At 37.7% G+C, this 10,432-nt stretch overlaps 1 protein-coding gene across 1 annotated transcript; it reads right to left on the reverse strand.

The window, feature by feature from the left end:
- Positions 1–2,096: 2,096 nt before the first annotated feature.
- Positions 2,097–3,242, reverse strand: LOC124096363 (actin, cytoplasmic 1-like). The gene has a single exon (XM_046450185.1). The coding sequence runs from the start codon at positions 3,240–3,242 to the stop codon at positions 2,097–2,099; it is 1,146 nt and encodes a 381-aa protein (XP_046306141.1).
- Between the last annotated feature and the right edge of the window lie 7,190 nt (positions 3,243–10,432).

Genomic DNA, 10,432 nt, shown 5'->3' on the forward strand with positions numbered 1-10,432 from the left:
ACAAACTCCTACAAAAAAAGATTTATATATATGGTCCAAGATTTAATAGTGACAATGTTAAGAAACAGTGATTTACACTGAAAGTATATGGGATTGTTTTCTACTTTAAGGAGAAGTGTACACTGAACACACAGTAAAAAAATGTCCACTCATGCCATTTGTCGCTGACTTTGCAAGGCCTGGTTTTAATGATGAATTCTACCAGACAATTTTAAAAAGCATTAAATTTAGCAACACTCCTTCTAAAACTCTTCCAAAAATCTGAGTGAAGAGAAAATTTCCAAACATAATTGGTCTGATATCAAAGCCATATGACTCTATAAGAAAAGGAATTACAATCAATATCCCCCATGAATATAAATGTAGAAGACTTCAACAAAATATGAGAAAACTCCATCAGAATAAGGATTTGGAGAACAAGACCCATGGGGGCTGGAACAAGTTTAAAAGGCATTCTTGGAAAGTAACTTTTTAATTTTAAATTATTGTAGATAATTTAGACTACAGAAGAGTTTCACAGATAATAAATTCCTGTATGTCTTTCATCCAGTTTCCTCTAATATTAACCTCTTAAGTAACCATAGTACATTTATCAAAACTAAGATATTAAACCTTAATATAAATTCTACTAACTAAACCACATTCTATTTGGATTTCAATTGTTTTCCCACTAAATCCTTTTTCTTTATTGGATCCAGTATGTCATATCACATTGAGTTCTCGTGAGATTCAATCTGTGATGTTTCTTATGGTCTTCCTTGCTTTTCATGACCTTGACACTTCTAAAAGTACTGGTCATGTGTGTTTTGACTGCCCCTCAATGTAGGTTTGGCTAGTGACATATTTAAACTCTGGTTATGGATTTTTGGAAAAAAGACCATAGAAGAGAAGTGACCATCAATGCCTGTTACTTTAGTTGCTCATATTATTCCAGCTTTGTTCTTTGGAAGCTCTTTCCAGTGGGCATCTGAGTATTTGTGACATGATATCCCCTTGGCTCATTACTGATGACATTAGACATGATTGCTTGGTTAAGGGGGTGTCTGTAATTTATTTGCAGTTTCCTCACATATTTCTTAACAAGAATATTATGCCTTTTTCCTATTACATTTGATAGAAATGATTAAGTCCAACCCACACTTAGGGAACGAAATTAATCTTTACTTTCTAGAGAGGGGAATATCAAATAATTTGCAGACATAGGTTAAATCTACAACAATAATAATTACACATTTGATCAGAGATATTTACAAGCTCTGCAAATATCCTATATGCTCCTAAAATTTTGCCCACTCATTTGAGTATTCCTCAGGGTATATTGCCTACTTTAATAATTACTGAGGAATTATGATTGTGATTTTCTATTTCCCCCATTTTCCAATGTATTATTATTTGGAATTCTAATATAAGGAAAATATATCCATTCTTCTCCATTATTGTGTTTGTTGTCAATTTATTTACAAATATGGACTTATGTTTATTTTATTCCTTATGTTATAATTCAATTTTGTTGTTTTTCATTCTGTTGTTCATTCTTTGAAGCTTTTGCATTCTGACCTGCATCCAAGTTTTCTTTCATTCACAGGACTTTTTACCATTTGGTGTAACCAGATGTGAGAAACTTATAATGTACTTTCCTTTTCTCAGATCTAGAATCATCCACTTGTGGGAGGATCCCTGATTCTTTATTTTTGTTTGTTTATTTGGTTTTAGGTGTGTATTTTTACTGAACTGGTCTCAAGACTGTACAGGGAATCCCTCTACTCCCAGGGAGACAAAAAACTTTCATACATCTTTAAAGTTGGGGGACAAAAAGAGGGGATTCACGACGGCTGACCATTCAAAAATAAAACAAAATTCAAAAAGTATTAAGGCAAGACTTTTAAAAGATCATATTTCATAATTTACATAAAAGCAATGCTGTCACCTTCCTGTATGGTTTCCCGCTCCAGTTTTTAAATCCGAGTCAAATGCGCCAAAAAACAAAAACAAAATAAAAATCAAAACAAAAAAGAGGACAAACACAGCCATACCGATCTCATCTTGTTTTCTGAGCAAGTTAGGTTTTGTCCAGAAAAGCTAAGTAACAGTCTGCCTTAGAAGCATTTATGGTGGACAATGGAGGGGCCAGACTCGGAGTACTCCTGTTTGCTGATCCATATTTGCTGGAAGGTGGACAGCGACGCCAGGATGGAGCCGCCGATCCACACAGAGTACTTGCGCTCCGGGGGAGCGATGATCTTGATCTTCGTGGAGCTGGGCGCCAGGGCCGAGATCTCTTTGTGCATCAGGTCGGCAATGCCTGGGTACATGGTGGTGCCCCCGGACAGCACTGTGTTGGCATAGAGGTCCTTGCGAATGTCGACGTCACACTTCATGATGGAGTTGAAGGTGGTCTCGTGGATGCCGCAGGATTCCATGCCCAGGAAGGAAGGCTGGAAGAGCGCCTCAGGGCAGCGGAACCGTTCGTTGCCGATGGTGATCACCTGGCCGTCAGGCAGCTCGTAGCTCTTCTCCAGGGAGGAGCTAGTGGCTGCAGTGGACATCTCCTGCTTGAAGTCCAGGGCCACGTAGCACAGCTTCTCCTTGATGTCACGCACGATTTCCCGCTCGGCTGTGGTGGTGAAGCTGTAGCCACGCTCAGTCAAGATCTTCATGAGGTAGTCCGTTAGGTTCCAGCAGGCCAGGTCCAGGCGCAAGATGGCGTGGGTGAGGGCATACCCCTCATAGATGGGCACTGTGTGGGTGACCCCATCGCCAGAGTCCATCACAATGCTGGTGGTACGGCCAGAGGCGTAGAGGGACAGCACAGCCTGGATAGCCACGTACATGGCCGGGGTGCTGAAGTTCTCGAACATAATCTGGGCTATCTTTTCACGGTTGGACTTGGGGTTCAGTGGGGCCTCGGTCAGCAGCACAGGGTGCTCCTCGGGGGCCACGTGCAGCTCATGGTGGAAGGTGTGGTGCCAGATTTTCTCCATATCATCCCAGTTGGTGACTACACCGTGCTCAATGGGGTACTTGAGGGTCAGGATGCCTCTCTTGCTCTGGGCCTCATCACCCACGTAGGAATCCTTCTGGCCTATGCCCAACAACATGCCCTGGTGCCGTGGGTGCCCAACAATGGAGGGGAAGACGACCCGGGGGGCGTCCTCACCCGCGAAGCCGGCCTTGCACACGCCTGAGCCATTGTCAAGGACGAGCGCAGCGATATCGATATAGTCTTCCTTGGCAAAGTCCATGGCCAATGTGGACCGGCAACGGTGGAACGGCGAGGGGACTGTACTCGCTGGGTGGACGTGATCTCAGCAGTCTTAACTCTTCTTATTAGAGAATGGTATTTAGAAACCAAAATTTGGGTTCTGGGTGTGTTTATTGCCTACTGTGGTGTCATTACTTCTTGGCCCTGTCATGAGACAGAACTAGGAGGGGACAGGGGCTAAAGTGGGAGTTGCTAGCCAGTGGTCAATGATTTAATTAATCGTAATTATGTAATGAAACTTCCCTAAGGTTCTGTTATGGTTTAGATGTGAGGTTTCTCCCAAAATTTCCTATGTGAGACAAAGCAAGAAGGTTTTGAGGTGGAATGATTGGGTTATGAGAGTCTTAACCCCATCAGTGAATTAATCCCCTGATAAGGATTAATTGAGTCATAACTGAAGGTGGGAAGGTCATTGGGGGCATGCATTTGGTGTGTATATTTGTCCCTGGAAAATAGAATCAGTCTCTGCTTCCTGGTGCCATGTTCCCAGATGTATTTCTCTGCCACTCACTTCCACCCTGATGTTCTACCTCATCTCAGGCCCTGAGGGATACAGTAGGCCATCTAAGAACTGAGACCTCTGAAGCCATGAGCCCCAAAATAAACTTTTCCTCCTCTAAAATTATTTTTGTCAGATATTTTAGGCACAGCAATGAAAAAGATGAATAAAACAGACCCAAAATGACAGTGTGCAGAAAACTTCTGGACAGCTAACCATGAGGAGGTCCCTGGAGGTTGGTGTGTTGAGAGAAGGCAGGGGACTCTAGGCTGTTTCTCTCATACCTCACACTATGTGTTTCTTCTAATTGGCTCTCTGGCTGTATCCTTTGCAATATCCTTTATAGTAAGTTAGTTAACATATGTAAAATGTTTCCTAAATTCTCTGAGCCACTTTGACAAATTAATTAATTCCAAGGAGGGTGGTCACAGGAACTCCAGCAGGTTGTTAGAAGTATAGGTTGCAACCTGAAATTTTCTGTTGGCAGCTGAAGTGAGGAACAGTCTTGTGGCACTGAGCCCTTAACCTGTAGAAGCCCCCTAGCTATAAGCTCAGCAAACTTGAACATGACTTCCCTCAATCTGAGTTGAATCACTGTCACTCCATGTTAACAAATCAGTATGGATCCAGTGAGAAACTCATTTATATCTTTCATGTGTGAACATACACTTGTTCCTTTTATCAATTCATTTAATGTTCCATAAAAAGAGAAACCTGCAAAGCATCTAGTCGTACTGATCTTAATCAACTTTTATTTGTGATTCTAGAATTGGGCAGCTCTCAGAACCAGCCACAGGGTCACAACGAGATCTGAAAGCATTTAAGTAAATTTAAATGAAGTAGAGAAACAGCTAACTGATTACAACTCTGTGCTTGCTTTATTTGAACACAGTTTGAACTGTTGGCCACCTGAGATTTAATAAAGCTATGCTGCTGTGATTGGCTGAGACTCAGATTTTTTTTTTTTGCTACAAAAATAAGCTTTCAGTTATTTGTCTAATGGTTAACAATGTAGGCATTCTAAGGCCCAATTTATTTTGATTTTACATATCTGTATTTCTATATTAACTTGGAAATAAGCTAGACAGCTTATGATAGTCCATTGTGATTGATTGTACACTTTAGTGGTAGATAATTATTCTACACTAACAAAAGCTTTAGTAAGTTTTATTTCACAAATATAAGCTATCCCGAAGTGGTTTCCAAAAATCTATAAGATGTGGTGGCACCACTTGTAATCACAGCAATTCAGGAGGCTAAGGCAGGAGGATCACAAATTCAAAGCCATCCTTAGCAAATTTGTGAGGCCCTAAGCAACTTAGCGAGTCCCCATCTCAAAATAAAAAAGAAAAATGGGCTGGGGATATAGCTCAGTGATTAAGTTTCCTGGGTTCAATCCCTCATATTAAAAAAAAAAAAATCTGATCAGGTTAGGTTAGATCAGCACAATTCACTATTTTAGGTAATATTTGTACTTGAGGTATCAACTCTTTTAAAACTTAGTTTGCTTTCTTCCTCAGTTATTAAAAAAAAAAAAAAGAAAAGAAGAAAAAAAATAAAATTAAAATACCTTTCCAAAGAGCCTCATGTTTCTGGATAACTATTTCATATTTTAATCTTTCTTTCTCTCTCTCTCTCTTTCAATCTGTCCCTTTCTCTTCTCTTTCCTTCTCTACATAAGAATTAAGGCATGAATTAAAATATAAAAGTGTATGAAAGACTTGTCCACCTAACCATATCATAAAAGGAAATTTTTACTTACAAAATAACTAAAGAAAACTAAATATTATTGCAAAAATTATTCCTTTTTATGTTCTGTAATGGTATTTATAATTTTTCCCTCTCTTTCTTTCTTTGTTTTTATTTTTATTTTTGGTACTAGGGATTGAACCCAGGGACACATAACCACTGAACCACAATGCTAGCCCTTTTTGTATTTTATTTAGAGACAGGGTCTCCCTGACTTGCTTAGGGCCTCGCTAAATTCCTAAGGCTGGCTTTGAACTCTTGATCCCCCTGCCTTAGCCTCCCAAACTGCTAGGATTACAGGCATTCACCACGGTGCTGGCCACAAATTCTCTTAAGTTTGAAATTTTTCAGGCTAACTGAACTTTATATATACTTCAGTTATATAATGTTCATATAAGTGAAATGCCTTAATGGAATATTGTCAACCCCACTTGATCTGTGGAGTTGTATTTCATATTGAATGCAGTTCTGTCTATACCTCTTGCCATGAGAGAAAGACTCAGTAACACATTAGATATCCTCCATACATTAAACATCAGCAGTTCAGTGTGATAGAATTTATCTTAAGGAAAATTCAGAGATGTTACAATTAGTTAAACCTCACCAATTAGGACAAGTAGAAATACAGAATTTAATTTTATGTGCAGTCAGGTGGATAACCTATAAGTACAAGTTGGCTAATATTTTGATTTTTCTTTCTACTTTCTGAAAATGAAAAAAAAAAGCTGTATCAATGAAACAATGATGGGGACTCACTTACTGCGTGTAATTTTCTTACCTTAATCTGATTGGAAAAGTCAACTATCACTTCCCTTTCTATAATAATATAGATTTTCATTTTATTTTAAATATCCTTGAACTTGTTCCATAAGAAATATAAGACTTAACCAAGTAACCTGAACAAATTAAATGCCTATTGTTTGACAAGCAAAATGGATTGAGGTCTTGGTATTATTTAAAATGTCAGCAATAATTTGTCTGCTGGGAGCATACCTTTTCTTCCTATTTTTCAATCTTACTCCAAGCACCTTATTGCATATTTTATGAACCATAGTACCAGGACTCTTAGTTGACATTTGTTTTGTTTTGTTTTGTTTTAAACTCAGTAGTCCTAGTGCATTTTTTTAAGTGGTTGTCACATATGTAAAGTTGCTAAGCATTTCTAGAAAACAATGTAATTAGAAAAACACTCTTGTGATGATTATTCCCTCTTGTGTGACCTTCAGAAACAGAAATAATAGAAATTCATTGAGGATGTAAGTGGAGTTCCTCAGCAATACCTCAATTAGCAGTTAATTTGGGCAATTTAATAATACGACTAATTTTAATATTAAAGATACATTTTATAACATGATATGTATGTGCCTACATTTCTGTTCTTTAGGGATACCTTGGACATTCTGTTCATGGGCTCTCCTTTTATCTGCATATGATATAGCCCACAAGTCATTTATTATTATTTTTATCCCTCTCCCTTCACTTAGCATTATGCATCAATACATAAAATCAGAAATAAATAAAATAAATAAAAAAAATAAAGTAGACCTCAGAAATCATCACTGTGGATGGACAGCCCATTGGGGAAGGCTTGATAATCACTATTCCTCTCAGTTTCTGAGCAGCGTGCATCAGTGTCTTCAGAGCATTCACATTTTTGCACGATTCCAGTGCCAGTGGAATTGCAGTCCCTCACAGAGGTAAATAACACATGTGAAGTTGTTAATTGACTTTGGCCTAGAATGATTTTGGGCTTTGGCTCTAACTGCCTTCTTTTGTTTTTCTTTCTGTCCATTTTTGTTTTTAAAATTATTATTTTCTCTGATTATTTACTTCAGAGTAAGGTAAGACCTACAAAACCAGTGGTTCTTTTTCTTTCAACTTAGAACTTTGTGGTATTGCCTCCAGGAGACATGAAGGGAGAGACAGACAGGGTGTAAGACATTTAAAGAAAAATACGCAAGGGGAACAGGGTGAAAAATCAATATGTCTTATCATGTGCTACAGTCAAAATAACGTTTCTGAAAGAGTAATGCTAGGTCAGGAAATGAACTGGAAAGCTCTTGGAGCGAAGTCTTATGTACATTCCAACCTAGGGATCCAAATGTCAAAATTGTGTATACATCTCTATCTACATCCATCTCTCTCTACATCTTCTTGGTCTTTACTCCTCTCCTGCAGGTCTACTTGTTTCCTTTCCAGGCTGTACTAACAGGGAAGTATTCTTCTTTTAATTGAGGAATCAAATATGTTCTTTCTGAATGATTCCTTAGTATCCAAATGCTTGACTTTTTCACAATAAAAATGATCATAATAAAGAGAATCATTTTAATAAAATAGACACTAGTATTGCTGTATGTATATACGTGACTGTATGACCAATGTGATTCTGCAACCTGTACACTCAGAAAAATGAGAAATTATACCCCATTTGATTCAAATGTATGATATGTCAAGATCATTGTACTGTCATGTGTAACAAATAAAAAAGAGAATCATTTTAGATCACAATTTTACTTTGCAAGCTACCATTCTTTAACTAGAAACTGCTTAGATGTATAAAGCTCAAGAGAAGGAAGAATAAAAATAATTTAAAAAAACACAAGTGAGAAAATAGGAAACAAAAAGGTAAATATAAAACCCAACTCTGTCAATAATTACATTAAATTAAATGGCTTAAATAGTCCAATTATAAGATTATCATTTTAACTCAAACACCAAGACACTAATGTTCATTGTCTGTGTAAAACTCACTTGAAGTATGGGGACATAAATAGGCTAAAAGTAAAAGGATGGGAAATGATATATCATTCTAATAATTAAGTGAACACTGGAGTAGCCATATAAAATTGCAAGGCTAGAATTCAGGGCAAATAGTATTTCAAGAATACAGAGAACCATTTTAATGATATTAATAACGACAATTCATTAAACAGATAAAGCAAACCTCGACATTTATGGTCTTACGCTGAGTTCCCTCTTCTCCTGTATTCGCCCTACAAACTCTGGCTGCTATAGCCTTTTGGGCTCTGAAGTCCTATGTCACCAGAAGGGCACCAGCAGGCTGTTCTAGAATCACCCTGCTGTGCCATGACTCAGACATGGTCTCTATACATCAAGCTGTTAATCACAGCTGTTCATCACAGAGTTCACCTAGTGTTTTGTTTGTTTGTTTATCTTGTTTGAAAGATGACTGTCTTCCTTGGCCTGATGTCCAATGTCCTGAAAACCTCTGTTTCATACATTTTATTTTCAAGATTTTTATTTATTTTGGGCTGGAAATCAAATCTGGTTTCAGTTACTCCTCAGCCAAAAGTGAAAGTTTCTTCCTTTTTAAAAATTTTTTATTTCATTGAGTTACTTGCTCAACTAACGTTGAATATTTGTGGACCCCCAAAATGTACATATTAAATCCAAATTTCCAATATAGTGGGGAGGTGATCTGGCCATGAAGGTAACCCCTCATAAATGAGATTTGTACCCTTATAAAACAGACTTCAGTGATTTTGTTTCTCCTTCCACCATACAACCATACACAACAAAAAGATCACCATCTATGAAACAAGAAGTGGACCCTCAAGAGACACTGAATCTACCAGAGTTGGCTCTTGGACTGCTGAGCCTCCATGACTGTGAGAGAAATTAATTTCTATTGCTTTTAGACTTCAGAGTATAAGGTACTTTTATTATAGTAGCAAAAAAAAAAAATATATATATATATATATATATACACACACACACACACATATATATATCACATATATACACATATGTATATGGGCTCTATATTCATGTTGATAAACATGAACATCAGTGCAGAATATACGCTTTCCCTCACTCAATCACATGGGAGGAGACAGAGAGCAGAGAAAGAGAGAGTACCATACACAAAGCCAGTCCCCATGAATAAAGAAAAATTAAATTATAGTCCCTGCCATTGTAAGTTCACATTTTCATGGAAAAAAACAACAGGAAAATATTGGATTAGAAAAATAGCTTAGTAAAGGGCAGACAATAAAACCAAAATGAAAAAATCATTAGTCTATAAAGTGAAAAGGATAGGAAGTGATCTCTGAGACTTGTTTTATGATCTCATACTGGATTTTTCAGGGAAAAAAAGCATTTGTGAATCTTTGTGAGAAGAGGAAACCATGTAGGTGCGGAGTCATTAGGAAGCAGAACACTTTAGTTGGATTTGCAGTCTAAGGGTGAACTGGGGAAACACTAGAGTATGAAGAGCCTGGTAGGCATTCCAACTAAGGAGTTGGAGTTTCATACTCTGAGATTTAGGAAACCACCATGGGATTTTTAAACCAGGAAGAAATATGATTCTATTTACATTTTAGTAAAATTATACTGGTGACCGTGGGGATATAAATGACAAGGTCCAAGAATAGAATCAAAGACTTTGTACTATTCATACCTCTATTGATAACAATTAGATTTGAGAGAGAAAAACATGGAAAGATTTCTGTGTTTATGTGGCAAAGGGGACAGCGATGCCATTTCCTGGGATGATAAATGCTGAGGAAGATGGTTTAAAGTAGAAGAGAAGTTCCTGGCGGGACATTTGGTTCAAGGAGCCAGTGGAGAACAGCAAGTTGTTACATATACCAAGTTGAGTTGCTCTTGGAAGATACAAGCCAGTCATTTTCCCCTAAATAACAACGTGTATATACTTCATGGCAGAAACTAGGCAAAGGGTGAGCCAGCTGACATAAAATTGGAATGCCTTAGACAAGGAGATGTTAGAAGGAAAAAGAACAGGGATACAGTGGAGGGAAGAGAGGAGAAATGACAGGTAAGTGTGGAAAAAAATGTTTATTTATTGTAAGCCTTGCACTGAACCACTGGGTCCCTGAAGGCTGTTCAATAAATGTTCCGATCTCAACAGGAGGTCTCTGGAATCTCAATTACTATGGAAA

This window comes from Marmota monax, unplaced genomic scaffold (assembly GCF_021218885.2).
Source record: "Marmota monax isolate L192 unplaced genomic scaffold, Marmota_monax_Labrador192_F-V1.1 WCK01_AAM20220418_F8-fsc00004, whole genome shotgun sequence".
Classification (NCBI taxonomy): Eukaryota; Metazoa; Chordata; class Mammalia; order Rodentia; family Sciuridae; genus Marmota; species Marmota monax.